The sequence below is a fragment of the Haliotis rubra genome, unplaced genomic scaffold (genome assembly GCF_003918875.1).
Source record: "Haliotis rubra isolate DU_JTF1 unplaced genomic scaffold, ASM391887v1 Scf37, whole genome shotgun sequence".
Classification (NCBI taxonomy): domain Eukaryota; kingdom Metazoa; phylum Mollusca; class Gastropoda; order Lepetellida; family Haliotidae; genus Haliotis; species Haliotis rubra.
In genome coordinates this window covers 3,300,254-3,317,229 of record NW_025767046.1, presented here as the reverse complement: position 1 = coordinate 3,317,229, position 16,976 = coordinate 3,300,254, and the positions used below count along the sequence as shown (strand labels likewise).

Below are 16,976 nucleotides of genomic sequence, written 5' to 3'. Positions count from 1 at the left end.
ATATGAGCTGACTTTTTATGCTTTTAATGTTAGATTTATTGTTGATTTATTTCTTGAAACTTGACTTGCACCTGGTGCAAGTTAGACTAATAACTTGGTTGCATTTTGTAATATTGGGTTGCACCAGTGCAAGTAACAAAGCACTCAATCGAGCATTTGGAGTGTAATTATTCACAACTTCTACAAGAGTATCAGTCATCCATCCAACAAAATCTTTCTCTTAAAGGCAAGATACTTTACATCTTTGTTATACTATGATGCAAGTTTAAAGGTTAAATAGTAACAATAATGGCAAGATACTTTATTGATGAAAAATTCATTAATAGCATCATAATGTAATAAAGAAGTTGTCGTTCATATCTTGCCTCTATTATTAATCAAGATTAAGAGATTATCCTTCTCTTATCCTGAAATGAGAGTTGGTTGGCTTGTTCAATGCCACACTCAACAATATTCCAGCTATATGGCGGTGGTCTCTAAATAATCAAGTCTGGACAAGACAATCCAGTGATCAACAGCATGAGCATCGATCTACGCAATTTGGATACAATGACATACGTCAACCCAATCCTGTTAGACGCCCCTTACGACAAGCACGGGTTACTGAAGACCAATTCTAACCCGGATCTTCATGGGTGCTGAAATGAGAGTGTCTGGATTATTGAGGTCCCCTGTGCTCACCTCTGGACCTTCGATCTTGCCTTGCTTCTTACACTGAGCATCTGGACACGTGATCTCGGATACGTTGCCCTCGGTGATCATCACTGTCAGGTACTGACGTACACACTGCAATACAATACACACAAAATATGTACATGACAACCTAAGTAAAAAGGACTGTTCCCTTTGACAAAGAAGCCATTCTCCCTAACATAAGCATTTCATGCTTGAATCAAACACACCAAACATCAATGTTTCTTTATTGTTTAACAGCAGCTTGTAAATAATTGAGTCGGGACCAGACAATACAGTGATTGACAATATGACAATTGAACCACACGGTTGGATCATAATACATGTACAAGCAATCAAGTCACTGAATCTGACCACCGGAACCAATATATATGCTTCCTATAACAAGCATTGTTGATATAGTGACCATATATATTATCAATATTGTTGTCAGAGCTCCCTATGGGTCTTGGTCTAACGAGTCTATTCAATCAGTTATTGATTAATTATTGCTGTATCTATAAAACCATTCAGTGACAGTTGACTGCTCACGGGCTGCAGTTGATCAGCTTATAGCAAACAATATCTAGTCTACCATGATTTATGAAATTACATCATTCTGATTGGTCAATCACATATCAGACAATTTAGCGGCTGCATTACTGCTAATATTCACAGAAAACTCATTCTTTTTCAGACATTACCATCAGGCAATTTGAAATGATATTATGTACAATTACATTCCAAAAAGATATACTGTTACTACAATATTCAAAGTATCTGGGTCAACAGATGTTGGAAAGCAAAAAACAACTGAATTCCAATATGAAAATGTACTTTACATTTCAGAGACAACAAAGTGCTTGAAATTTGGCAATAATCTCTTCCTAAAGATAGCAACATATCTTTACAGTCAAGGTGTGTGTGTGTGTGTGTGTGTGAATGAGAGTGAGAGTGAGAAAGAGAGAGAAAGAGAAAGAGAGAGAACAAGTTATGAACGGTCCCTTACAGAGAGAGAGAGAGAGAGAGAGAGAACAAGTTATGAATGGTCCCTTACAGAGAGAGAGAGAGAGAAACAGTTATGAGAACAGAGAGAGAGACAAGTTATGAATGGTCCCTTACAGAGAGAGAGAGATGACAAGTTATGAAGAGGTCCCTTACAAGTTAGAGAGAGAGAGAGAGAGAGAGAACAAGAATGGTCCCTAGAGAGAGAGAGAGAGAGAGAGAGAGAACAAGTTATGAACGGTCCTTACAGAGAGAGAAAGAGAGAGAAAGTTATGAACGGTCCCTTACAGAGAGAGAGAGAGAACAAGTTATGAACGGTCCCTTACATATATATATCATAAATTGATGCAAGTAAGGTATAATGATAACAACATTGTCCCATACAATCTGAAACAGGGCTTTAATTGGTCTATCCCATATTCAATTCAAACAACCCCATTCAAACACTGCCATGCCACTTAACCCTCAATACATCGTGAACAGCAGAAAGATTTTTCATCACTGCAGAATCAAAAGAAACACAATGTGTTTTGAACATAGAGCTCGATTATCTTCATATTCATAACTTTAATTAAACCCTCAATACATGGCATGCATGTCCAATCTTTAAGCATAAATTACTGTTGTGTTTGCATGTCAAGGTTGTGCATATAGGCAATTACGTGATATGTTTGTGAGATAGGAAATACGACAATGTGTTAATAATTTCTCTTACAAATAGGGCTTGCCCCCTAGGTCACCACACAATTGGCTGCTTACAGTCTGTGACAAACACATCTGCAATACTATCAGACCTAACTTATCAAATTATCTACTACAGTTAAGTGTTAACATGGACTTTAGATCACTAAGCTTACTTGCCCAAAAGAACTTTTCTTAGATTCATTCTTCATACCAGTGCCTGAAGTCCCATACTGATACAAAACAATCCATCTTAGTGACAGAGACCCAGTATGTACATACATAATTTGTGTTTTTTTCGAAAGTAAATGTACTCTTTTGACTCCAAATAACTGTATTCTGCTTGGCATTTTAGAGCTAACTCTGTTTAATATTCCCACTAGGTCTTGTAACACCATGTTTGATTCAGCCTTCTTTAGCAACACCATTGTATTAATTAGTTAATTAATAAAACTTTGATTATGTAGCATAAAATCATTGTCAAACGGAATTCCATGTCAAGCCATTGATGCACTATTCGTTAGTGTAGGTCTGACTTGGTTGACACATGTCATCGGTTCCCAATTGTGCAGATCGATGCTCATGTTGTTGATCACTGGATTGTCTGGTCCAGACACGATTATTTACAGACTGCCGCCATATAGCTGGAATATTGCTGAGTGCGGCGTAAAACTAAACTTACTCACTCACATTAGTGTAGGTGAAATGGTAAGTGTAACTCCCCCTGTTTCACTTTTGTTTCCAAAGCAGAAATATTATTGTGTTCAGATTAACATGTAAATAAATGTTACATAAATCAATAATTAGGACTTGTGCTTGTTTTTGTATATATGTTAATGTTTTCTTTACAATAAATGTTTGTAAATAAACATATTTATGTTATTTTAAAAGCATGTATGTGTTCACATTCAATGTTAATCACGTAAATCAACACTGCTGAATAGTACTGTCAATAGTATCTGTAGTAAGTATGTAACAAAAGGCCGAACCAACTTCACAAGCGTTACGAGCGTTAAGACTTCCTACTATGCTATCACAGACTGAACTCACAAAGGTATAAAAGTAATCATCTATGAAAGGCTATAAAAAAGTCTGCACGTATCATATCCCTGGTATTGTCCACCTACAAAAATATTATCAATGTTGAAAACGTAACATGTTCAACTTATTTTTTCTGAACTTTTCAAGGTATCTGCTTACATAAGTGACACATTTCCACAGGACTGATTCAAATTAGGGCTGCAACAAATCTATTATGAGGCCAATACCATTCATCAAGAGCAATATCAACTGTATAACCTATTAAGGGGTGGTGGGGTAGCCTAGTGGTTAAAGCGTTGGCTCGTCACGCCGAAGACCCGGGTTCGAATCCCCACATGGGTACAATGTGTGAAGCCCATTTCTGGTGTCCCCCGCCGTGATGTCGCTGGAATATTGCAAAAAATGGTGTAAAACCAAACTCAGTCAGTCAGTCAGTATAACCTATTAATCAGTAAACATGGAAAACCAAGAACAAAATAAACACCATAACATTTCTTACAACCAATCGGTAACAGACATGCTATTAACACACTGGAGGTCCCGGAGATGACAATAACAGAGTCGCACAGTTGGGATTTAGAAGCAGTATCATGTTCAGCTGTGGAAAAATCATTTTAAAAAGAACTGTCAAAGGCTGTTAGATCGTTAAAATGTGGGCCTGTTCCTAATCCACACTGTCACTAATGACACATTCAAATGCACCAATGCGAATCAGGTCATACCGTCAGCATATTTCACCAGTAAACACTTACAGTGACAGTCAATATTGTCTCCAGCTACTACAACATGGAACAGATAATGGCACAAATGTATATTTATTTCATATGGCAGGACAATGTTAATGATGTTTGGGGCATAAATCATTTTGAACAGTGAAAGACATGTCTGTGACAACATACTGTCTATGCAGCACGCCAGGGTGTCAACTATTGCAGCACATTGTAAAACTTGAATCACCAGGCTATCCTAATTTCCCCAAAGAATCATAAAAAAAGACAATTCTTTGGTCCCTAACAAATCAACATCAAATATTTATTGAATTATGTGACAGTCAAACACTATTGTGTCGAGGTTGAAGCAAGCTATATAAATACTCTTAGATATCCATAAGAGGCAACTAACAGGATTGGGTGGTCAGGTTTGCTAACTTGGTCGACACATGTTATTGTATCCCAACTGTGTAGATCGCTGTCATGCTGTTGATCACTGGATTATCTGGTCAAGACTTAATTATTTAGACTGCTGCCATATAGCTGGAATACTGCTGAGTGCGGTGTATTACTAAACTCACTCACTCTCTTATTTCTCCAAGGTTTAACACAACCACAAAATACTGACTAAAGAAGCAGGGACCAAAATTTTACTTTAAAACTACCGCGTTTGATACATCATATTCAACACAATGGTGCTTGACTTTAATATATTATACAAAAACAGTATGTTTGACACATACAATTTTGACTCAAAAGAAAGTTCGCCACATCAAAGTTCGATGCAGTATTTGACTGTATTATATTATATTCAAACAGTAGGTCTTCCACATCTAGACTCAATACAACAGTGTGTGACTGTAATACATAAAACCAGTGTATGAAATAAGGCCCGTCCGACTGCCCAAGATGGGCTAGATTTCTGACAGACGGTTTAAATTGACAGCAAGCCAGCCTGATGGTCTGGTAAAAATTCTTAGATAAGATGTTCCATACATCGGAGTAATTTTCTTTGGATTGTCTGGCCTGGTTAAATCCATTGATATCTGGCTGGGTTTTAGGCTTATTTCATACACTGATATACCTCAAATAGTAAGTTTGACACAATATTGTTTAACTGTAAAAGATGGTACTCAAACAGCATTTTTTTGACACATCAAGGTTCGACACAACAGTGTATGACTGTAATGTATTATACTGACACAATATACTGTACTGAATCAACCCTGGCACTAGGCCAGTAGATCGTGTGTTCAACTTACCGACTCACAGTACAGACACTTGCAGTCATGCAGTTCGTACATCTCTGGCAGGAGACACTCCATCAGACACAGCTTGCATGTGATCAGAGGGTCGATTGCCAGGTCAACCGAGCTCCGCGACGCTGAATACGTCGCCATCATTGCAGGCAGTCAAACTGCTCTGAAAAAAAAGAAATGCATATTGAAACAATAACATGAAGCAGGATCATGGATCATAAAACTTTCGTAAAACACACTCTGAAGTCAATATAATATTTCTGGGCACACTCAAACAGACTGTCATTGCAGGCTTTCAAACTGCACTGAAAATAGGAAGTGCAAATAACAAGAATAGCAACATGAAGCAGCATTTCATGAGTCATAAAAGCTTCATAAAACACACTCTGGAGTTGATATAATACGTCTCGGCACACTTGAAATTACTATCATTGCATGTAGTCAAACTGCATTGAAAATAGGAAGTGCAAATAGCAAGAAAGGCAACATGATACAGCATTTCATTGGTCATAAGACATTTGTAAAATACTCTCTGGCTTGATATAACCATGGTATATACACTTGGAATGGCTGTTATTTGCTCAAGCTCATTGGTAGCTTGCCATGGAACACACTGAAAATGTCATTACGATACTAATGGGGCAAATATTCCTTCACCTGCCGAATGTTTTTCACATTATCAGAACAGCATGGTCCAAGCCAATAAGGCGAGGTCATTAATTTGATCTGATATTCCGAAGTTTGAATGATGATTGTACGGATTTTTTAAATGAACATTCATGTCAAAACTTCAATAAACCTCACCATGACATTAATTTAATGTCATCTGGGATAACTGATCCCTTTTATGATGGCCTTTCTTACAACTGAAGCTGCTCAGTTAATGTCATTAAAATGGAATGCATTTATCACATTCATCTTCTCCATGAAATCTGAATCTATTAAATATTAATTATTCTCTCTCAACATGGGGTTATTCCTTTTATATATTAGATACGTTATTTGATGCATTCACAGAAAAATATCAAGGAAATGCGGATGTGATTTTTATGTCATGAACCTGATGAAGAGAAATGGACTAGGATTTCTTAAACGTCATTATCTGAGAAATCAAGATATTTTATCTTCTCTGATCCTAATTCTTTAAGTTCAATCCATTATCCAAATAGAATCAGCGAACAAAGAAATGTTAATTCTGCCAGTGCTACAAAGAAGTAAGATTACCTATCAGAGTAATCCCCCAAAGTACATGATAACCTTGAGAGTGCATCATGGTCATCGGCCCCGTAAGCACTTGTCTATCGTGGTCCATGTAGTTGTTATATTTCTATGTCACCATTGGTTACAGTTTACACTTGTGTGTCTCATATGGATTTAGTATGCATGTTTAACATAATTCAATATGACTTGTCACTAGTGATGAATTAGAGGGACTGAAACAAGACTTCACAAACCTGTATTGTAAGTGATAATTCTTTATTAACAGTTTCAATCTAACATAAGACAGTGACTTGGATGGAGTGAGTCAGCGAGCCTGAACACCCAATATTCACTGGTTGGTGATTCTATTGACTCCATGGACTGGGACTGAATGACTCTTACTGTTAATGACATGAAATTTTACGAAGGAAGATAAAATTATTTCATTAAACCTAGACCAGTTTTGTTATAATGTTATCTTACCTTCATGTAAAATACTTTAATTTCATTGGCCAATGACGCTTTAACAAGTTACCCCTACCAGGAAGGTGACAACTGGAAAAAAATATTACCTGCTGCCAGGGTAGCCGAAACTCTCCGCCAAGGAGCTGTATCGCTAACAGTCGTATGACGCATGCGGTGCTTGGAGTTTGAAAAACGTTTGATTAGCTGTTTTTGAGTTCACTATGTATACATTTATTTTACTAACTTTTACTGCTTTATTTAAACTATTTCATAGATTGCATCGTGATCGTTTGCACACTCAACTTAAACATAATTAACCATTTTTATAGCAGTTTTAAGCTTGTCAGAATATGTTACACTGATTTTAAAAATCCAGTCAAGAGGCAGACGCCATTTTGTTTACATGTCATATGGTCGGTAGCGAGCTTATCGATCTTCAAAATCAAATAAAATGATATTTTATACATCTAACATGGCGGTAAGATAAATACGTTGTATGCTTCTCCCTCAGGTAATACAGTCTCATGTACGCCCTGTAGGCGAGGGATGACACTGCTACAAAGAGACATTCATTAGACCGTACTACCCTCGATAAAAGCATACAACTTATAATGTTCTAAATCATCCTATACTGAGCAGCAGATGTAATCTGTGTTTGTATGGTGCAACAAGCATTACTACTAAGGTTGCACTAGGTGCAAGTAGGTTTCAGTTCCTTAACTCAAACCGTGCAGTTACTACTAAGGTTGCACTAGGTGCAAATTTCATGTGAAAGTAGGTTTCAGTTCCTTAACTCAAACCCATACATGCAGTTAAACTTAACTGAGGGCAGCTTAAGAATCTAACCCTAGTTAGCTTTGGACATGATGCAGTGGGGTAAAAAAATGCATAATTTCATGTGAAAGTAGAGTGTTACCAGTATAATGATGCGGGTTTTTGCTTTGACAATTTCATTAGGTCGGGACATCTGTGAAACATTAGGTGTAATCTCCATACATTCATTAAAGCCTGAAACTTCAAGAAATAAACATATATAGCTTTATCATTACTTAACTGAGGGCTTCTTTTCCCGTACTTCAACTTACAGGTAGTATTCTTGGTGTATATGTGTGATTCATACAATAATGACTGGAGTACGTTCTAACATAACGACCAACTAGAAGCATTGTACCACCAAGTTGTGGATATTCTAACACTACATGAATTAAAAGCATGGTTCTCATTGGTCAGTTGAGTCTTCCTGTTGAAAGCTTAGATCATTGGTTCAGTAACAACTTGATCACCATGATACTTTATACAGCTAAATGATGTGTTTTAAAAAAAACTACAAGAAAGACAATAATATAAATTTGGGAGAGGGCAAGTATAACTGCATCATCTGTGCATCGCATCATTGTAGTACAATCATAACTATCATTCTGCGAAACAGACATGTAGACAGAGTAATGCTGAAATCGCTTTGAGGAAAAGTCTCCAGGCCAATTTCCGCACCTGATCCTTTCGCTTGATCTTTGAGCAATTGTCATATCTTAGCTTATAGTTAAAATACTCAAATCACTGTCACAGTAAACATCCTTGGATACATTCCACAACATGATCTTTGTGCTAAGACTCTTGTATGCTTAGTATATGGGATGCTTTGCGCCTTCTTTAGTAGAACAGAGCCCAAGGCTCACTTCCAAACCAGGCAATCCACAATTGCCTCTTCCAACAAGGGGTGAATATAAAAAAATCATTTTCCTCAACAATATTTATCATAATGACGGATAATAATTATAAAACATTTACTTAAATCCCAGACCAGAACAAGCGTATCTTTACAATTCCATCTCATAATTCAATATGAAAACTCTATGAGAGCAGTATCAATCCTGCTGATATTAGTTAGACCGAGTAATGAATTCCTCTTTCATCGTGAGATTGCAAATATTGCTAACGCTCAACAATGCACCATCATTTTCAACATGGATTTCAAAACTCATGTTTCCATCAACGCCAGTGTTGAAACTGATATCCCATCACAAATTCAACATGCTTTATGTCTGCAGGACCCACGATATATCAGTAACATGTGGTCGCTTTGTTTATCAGTAACATGTGGTTGCTTTGTTTATCAGCATGAAACCTGCTGTGTCCCGAGTAATTACACACAGGAGAGACAGAAAGAGAGGGAGAGAGGAAAAGAGTATAACTGGTTACATCAATACGTTATCTCACCTGTTCCTGTAAAATTTGATATATACACTTTGGTTTTAAGAGCTGAATGTAACATTATTCTGTCTATAACAAAGATCAAAGTGACAAAACAAAGTGAGAGAGAGAGGAAGGAAGGAAGATAGGGAGGGAGGAAGGCACAGAAAGAAGGAAGGAAAAGTTGTTTTTCATCCGTCCACTATTTTTGGTTCCTCTGTTCAGAAATAAAAACCTTACTTTAAGAGCTGTATGTAACATTATTCTGTCTGAAACAAACATCTTACAACCATGACAGGTTGCTGGAGCGTAATAACCAGTAATTCCCAGGTGGAACAAGCATGTATTGGTAATGATACTGGTTCAGTTCTTGAAGCATTTACAATGGGGCTGGATATGGACTTTGGATAGTGTCTTGATGTCACAACACAAAATGTTTATAATACAAGCACTGCATTTTCAATATCTTAAAAAAGAATTCCATATTGATTTGACTATAGCATGATGATAATTGTCTTGACTGGTGGGATCGATCCAAAGCAGATTACATGCTCCAGCAGTACTGTTGGGAAGAAGTCTTTGCGGTGTGATAGTACAGCTGGTAGTCCAAGGAGCAAGCACATGCTTCTTTAAAACGTTCTTCCCTGGTGAACTAGATACATCCCAAACACTGTCATCATGAATTTTTACTTTAACATCATATTCTGTTGCGTAAATCCTGGATCCTATCACACAAAATAACCTGATGAGATATTTGACTTACAGACCTGACAGTTGTTTGTTTTTGTTTTAAACATATTTTATTCATGAGAAAAGGATTGGGTAAAATATGTTTAAAACAAAAACAAAAACAAAACAACAACAAACCTGACAGTTTGTACAGCATATTTAGCATAGTGGTACAATGACTGAGGTTTTAAGTTTATTATTGCAAATTTCGTTCGTGCCACTAATTACTCTACTATACAAATATAAAGATTGTTTTCCAGTGGAGGCACGGCTCATCCCATGGCTTTGATCTATTTTCACATCTTTTTTGAGCTGTCATCGCAAACAAAACCATTCCCCTCCTTTAAATATATCATATGGAAGGCACAACACAAGGACTGCAATGAGTACACTGAGACAAATACGGTACAGTTCATGGAGATAGGGTAAGGACTATGGATATTCATTCATGAATACTTTATGTTTGATAAATTAAATATGTATTTGCTAAGGCTGTTATGATTCACTCCCATATTCGGTGAATCGAACTGTAGCCCTTCATGAATTCAATTCGTTATTTGTGGTCACCAGAACCAAATAGTAACGAATATTTACATATTTTTTAAGGGAGTGTGTTTTACTTGAACCATTATGTCCTTTTTCAAAGTGGGATATGCAAGAATGGAATATGTACTTGCTTTGTAGTAGTGCACGTTATGTTAGTTTGCCAAGGCCGCACATGGTACTGTTGACTAACTATTACATACCAAATTTGAGTGTCGTGAGATCACTGGTTATTGCTGTGACAAATTAACACTATCAACATGTGCGTTCCACTTTGTGCATCAATCACCTAGCTACAATATTGTATTCATGAATAATTATTCATATTCGTTACCTCAATATTCCTGATACGTATCATACTTGCCAAATAGTGTATTCATTGCAGCCCAAGTATGTGCTTAGGTCGAAACATTTCATTGACATAATTTTTGCTAGATCAAAATACAATGCATTGTGACAATGCCACCTATAGCCTAATGACATTACCATTAGGGGCTTGGCAAAATGACAGTAGACTACTACTGCATGGCTTGTATATATTCCATTATGCTTATCACAATTTGATAAACATCAGACTGTTCAAGTTAACATATTCAAAAATATATATGTAAATATTTTATTCTGCTGACCATCGAATACGTGTGTGAATTATAATGGGACTAAACAACATATCCACAATAAAATCACATCCACACCCCAAAGTGATATTTCCATAGTCGGTGTCAAAATCCAGAGTGTAGTGAAATTCTGTTGGGTCTAGCACTAATAAGGTCAGTTTTAAAACTGTCCATATGAAGTACACTGATGACAAGTTGGGACTGGTGACTCAAAAGCTTTTGGCACAGAGTGTCTTCGTATTTTTATTGAACCCCTATACATCCTTGACTGACTCCCCCATCTGCTTAAAGTAAAAATTCAAGGTGCAGACCAGACACTCAAACGAGTCCCCATGTACCTTTGTTGTTTCAGCATCCTTCAATAACACAAGATCTTTGAATGAAAAGATGAAAGATCTTAATTCTTGTATAATTACTCCAGTGTTAGCTTATTATCTTAGCTTAGACTGACTGAGTTTGGTTTTACGCCGCTTTTAGCAATATTACAGCAACATCACAGCAGGGGACACCAGAAAAGGGCTTCACACATTGTACCCATGTGGGGAATTGAACCCGGGTCTTTGGTGTGATGAACCAACGCTTTATCCACTAGGCTACTCCACCGCCCCCTCGTTTAGAATCTGTACCACAAGACAATACAGTCATCAAAACAAACAACCCCAAGCCTAAAAAGAACACCCAGCAAACTAGAAAGAGATCAATATACTGATGACAATCTTGATACAAGCTGACTTCAGATAACATCTGTCCACCAACATACATCTTTATTTATTTATGGATACATATATCAATACATTCAAACACCATATTAACCGACTCCGAATTTTTTTTTACTCATACTATATTTTTCTACATATACGACCACTGAAATATGAATCGAAGGAAAAATGACTTTCCTTAATTGTAATGGGGGACAACTCTGTATACTATACAATCGTAAATCTTCAAAAGAAAATGTAAGTCATATAATTGGTTTTGGGATGCATTTTTTTGGTACAGCTGAAGGCTGTTGAAACTCCTTAGAGTTGACAGAACACAGGAAGAGTTGTGTTTTTTTCATGATGAGCTGGCCAAAACCTTCATATTACAAACATTATGAAATGATTGGTGAATTAGAATGGTCAGTTGCTCTTGATTATCAGGAACTATTTCAGAAAGGCTTAACCACTTCAACATGCAAGAGCTATTTCCTGTTCTGTTAGAAATACAACCCAAGCACTGAATTTCGTACTTAGTGCACTGAATTCTAATTCACATTCTAGTGCTCTGCTTTGGGCTCATGAAAAAAATAACGGACGGATAGATAATGCACAACACGCCAAGCCACACTCGTACCTTCGTCCAGCCGAGCTGATGTGCCAGCATTAGTGTCTCCTGCCTTATTGAACTTCGAATCACTATTGTATTACATAATCCCAATTCAGTCCAGCATGTCTACATAGCTAGACTAAAGAGAGAACAGGCCGACAACGATACTGGAATTTGGAAACTGCGTAGGTGTAGAGTAAATAGAGCTTCAAAAATAACCAGTCATCATTAGAACAGCCAGACAATGGTTCAGGCAGATTTGCCCACATGCAAAAACTTATGTGTGTAATTTCTATTGAACAAAATGATACGGTCACAATTAGGTGACATTTGCTGATGTCAGCATGTCCTGCCCAGTAGGTCCTGAGCATCTTCTTAAAATCATGGAGAGAGAATTGTATTTTAAAATTGATTTTCTGATTTCAGGAACTGCCTATCTGAAGTGAGACCCTCATAAAATTTACATCCCACTCAGTCATTTCGGTCATCCTTGAACATGAAACTGGCTTTTTATTAGTGTGAGATCAGTTTTGGCGATGTTCCACTTCCTCCCCAGAAGTTGGAAATCAATAGGAACTAACATTTCAGCTCCAACCCATGTTCTGCCAGTGGACCGATCACAGTCTTCACATTGACCTTCTTATCATATTCAGTTCCTTTATATTCAATTATAGGGTTGGTTAAAAATATTCATAATCTAACATTTTGTTGAGGGGAAGAATTATAGACATGACAAACGATTATCAATATGAAACCTGTGTCATCAATATCTTGAATTAACTATTGTGATGAAATTAAGTTTGATACTAAAGCTGATAGCCTACCCTAGTCAAATGTCCCATCTATTTCCATTCCCTTCAGTGTTACACTGTTGAAGATCATGGAAATGAAGATTAAATTAAATACAAAAGGCATGTGGATGAAATAACATACTCGTGTCCCCCGCCGTGATATTGCTGAAATATTGCTAAAAGCAGCATAAAACTGAACTCACTCACTCAATTGTTTCAGACATGAATGTTTCACTTCCTGATTTAGGACTTCAGGAATGTTTTGGTCAGATGGTGATGGAAGATGTTGTTCTCAGATCAGTTATCTACAGACCGAATCAGTGATTGAGTATTACGCCGCTATTAGCAATATTCGAGCAATATCACAGCAGAGGACACTGTACCCAGATTTTTTTACATGACAAGCGACAGCTTTAACCACTAGGCTGCCCCACTATATACTGACAGAATGAAGGAGAACTTAGAGTATGGGGACACTATTTCAAGATATGTGCAAGCAGGTGATATGTAATTATAATACTCATTGATGAGAATGGGTATGAGTGAAAAACGAGGAAAATGGGCCTAGGATCTTGGGGGGCAACTCACTAGAATGACCCCAGCCCTATCAAATGCGCAAATTCCATGTAAAATAATCATCCCTGAATACTACAGCCATAATACTTCATATTCTAGGAACACTTAGTCATAGGTAGAACAAGTCTGTTCTATATTGTTCTACCAAAACTATTGCAAAAGAAAATAAACATGATTAAATCATTTTCTTTTGCAATAGTTTTGGTAGAACAATATAGAACAGAGTTGTTCTACCTATGACTAAGTGTTCCTTGAATATGAAGTAAATATGAATTTAAAGGAGAATATTGTTTTTATAAATCATAAAAACAATATTCTCCTTAAAATTCATGATATTAGCACACGTCTAACATGCATTGTTATATTAGTTTCACCAAAAATACTTTGAGTTTTAATCTAAGTAATCTGCAGTGGAAGACATGTTCAATTCAGATCAGATTATGAGAAACAGCATTGCTGCAACTGTGTACAAACTTTCATCTGAGTACACCTTGTATCTCCTACAGAGTTTCCATCTTCCTAATGGTAAACATGGAAGTACACAGACATCACCAGCTGGTGGACTTCAAAATGCTCATCTCTCACTTTAAGTAAAATTATCAACCTGTAAAAGAGTCCCCACGGAGATATAATCACATAACAAGCTTCACTGACCCAACAACATTTGTTGAACATTTAGCATTTACGCTAGTGGCTTTCTGCACATGTTTAGAGGAAGTCAGTTCTAGATCAGACAAATAAGCTTCAAAACCAAAAATCACAAATCACACACAAACATCAGCTACCAGCCACTACCTAATGCCATCATCCACAGCCACAGCCACTCTCAAACCAAAAAGCAGTTACCACATCAAAAATGGATCGTGCTTCTGATCGACAAACCACACATTCTCTGATCATCACCGATTAACTGCACACAAATTCCACGTTTCCCCGGACACGAGGATGAACGTCTATGACATCTAAATCCTCTCCTCCCACACAGGATGTTGTGATGATATTGTGATGGTGTTGTGATGATGTTGTGCAAGCCTCCAACACCATATCTAAACCACTGCCCTATCACAGTATTGACTCAAGGACTGTTGGTCTTCTACTGCCCTTGTTGATAAACTATTGCAGTTATGTCAGAATCAATGGCAAAGCACTTCAATATGGAGTCAAGCTATGCTGTGTATTCAGCTGACCCAGTATATCCTAACCCAGAAAAAATCAGCAAAGCGCATGTGATATGTACTTGATAAAAAAATAAATAAGTTTTTCTTCTCATTACATATCTCATTTTTTATGAAGGACCTATTTTCATAAAATAATGACAGACAAAATCAATGCTCAGGTAAATCCAGGTAAATTACGCATAGAAAATTTCCAATTACGCATTAAAAAATAATTGTTGCGTACCAATGACGCATTTAAAATGTTAGATACGCAAATGCGTACGGAATATATTTATAAAAATCGCTTTCGTAATGAAAAAGACATCGATTGCTATGAAGCTGCACTGCTAGTATAGGGCAAGTGTTGTACTGATCAGTATAGGATGAGTGATCTTTTATGAAATCATTTCCATTATATTTAAGTTGGTTTTGATTAGGTATGGCATAAGGCAGAACATACCTGCTTAGAAAACTTATTCAGTCACATATAATACTTAGGTGAGTAAAATGACTGAAATACGCACATATTTGAAAGCAGTGGGTAACGGAAAATGAAATACCCACTCAACATTCATAATACCCACTCCAAAAAAATACAGCGGGTACAGTACCCACATGAGCTAAATCTTATCTGGAGCTCTGAATGCTGACATATTATTTACATAAAATGGACACAGGTCCTGTGGTGATAGAAACAAAAACAATATAATTTGTGTTTCCTTTCGTAACAAGCAATATTACAGTAATAGGCTTGCAGTTTGTTAATCCAGTCACTGTATGAGGTTTAATCCAAGTTGTCAAGTGAGTGAGTGAGTAAGTTTAGTTTTACTCTTCTTTCAGCAATATTCCAGCAATATCACAGCGGGGGGACACCAGAAGTGGACTTCACACTTTGTCCCCATGTGAGGAATCGGCGTGTCAAGTAAGGCTTTAACCACTAGGCTACCCACCACCACACTACTACACCACCATCCAAGCTGTCAAGATATACCGAACAAACTGAAATGATTCAACCTTAGTCCCTGATCCTGACCACCCAAACCAGTCAAGAGTCACCCATGACCACCATAGGCTGTTCGGCACCACTTCTAATCTGACATCCCTACAGGGACAGACAGTGATTGACATCATGACCATTGATCTGTGTAATTGGGATATGACGACATGTATCAGTGATTCTTACCACCGATGTTTGACAACTATGGGTTGCTGAAGACCAATTCTAACCTGGATCTTTATGGGTTCATGAGGTCAGTCCTCATGATCCAAGAAGTGTAAGTTGCTGGGCTCCAATTCTAACCCACAATCTCCAGAAGGACCAGTACAGTGTGCACGATAGGTGAAAAAGCTTTGCGTTCCTAAAATGCATAGCCCCAAGAATCTTGTGCATGCATGCACAGCAGGTGTCTGCCCAAGCCAGAGAGTGGCGAGGCCTGTAAGGGGATGCGGGTTCCCCCTGTAAACATTTTGAAAGTTGGACATAATTTCTTTCCATTTTAGAGCATGTTGTCATCATTCACAAGTCAAATTAGCTGAGAGAAACATGAAGGAAAACTACGTTCTATGGATAGTCAACTTCTTTATTGCAATGAGTGTGACATTTTAATGTTGGTACTAACACCGCTATCACTGACTGACTGACTGAGTTTTGGTTTGACGCCGCTTTTAGCAATATTCCAGCAACATCACGGCGGGGGACACCAGAAATGGGCTTCACACAACACCGTTATCAAGCAAGAGAGAAACATTATTTTATTTTGTTGTTTCCTTGGGCAAAATACATTTTTCGGTTAGTTGTTCCCAGAACACAAAATGCTTTGCGTACAAAACACACAGGCAGATAATATTGTGCGACAAATGTAGATTTATTTGTGTGAAACACACAGGTTTTTGTGTTAACGCGAAGACTGCAGTAGTGCGACACTCTCTGCTTCTGCACACAATGTACTGACATCGCCAGTGGTGCACCGAGGATGATCAGTATATCTCACAATTCCCCAGTGAACCCCAAGAAATGGTTTACTTCATCCCA

The 16,976-nt window shown here is 37.4% G+C and overlaps 1 protein-coding gene across 1 annotated transcript in view; it reads right to left on the bottom strand.

Annotated features, from left to right (window-relative positions):
* LOC124285830 (probable E3 ubiquitin-protein ligase RNF144A) overlaps positions 1 to 16,976 on the bottom strand; it is a 45,776-nt gene that overhangs the window by 8,054 nt on the left and 20,746 nt on the right. The window contains exons 2-3 of the mRNA XM_046722100.1: positions 5,372 to 5,531; positions 682 to 786 (exon numbers count right to left, since the gene is read on the bottom strand). Coding sequence (XP_046578056.1) covers positions 682 to 786; positions 5,372 to 5,512 — 246 coding nt within the window. The 5' untranslated portion in view covers positions 5,513 to 5,531. The remainder of the gene's footprint in view (positions 1 to 681; positions 787 to 5,371; positions 5,532 to 16,976) is intronic.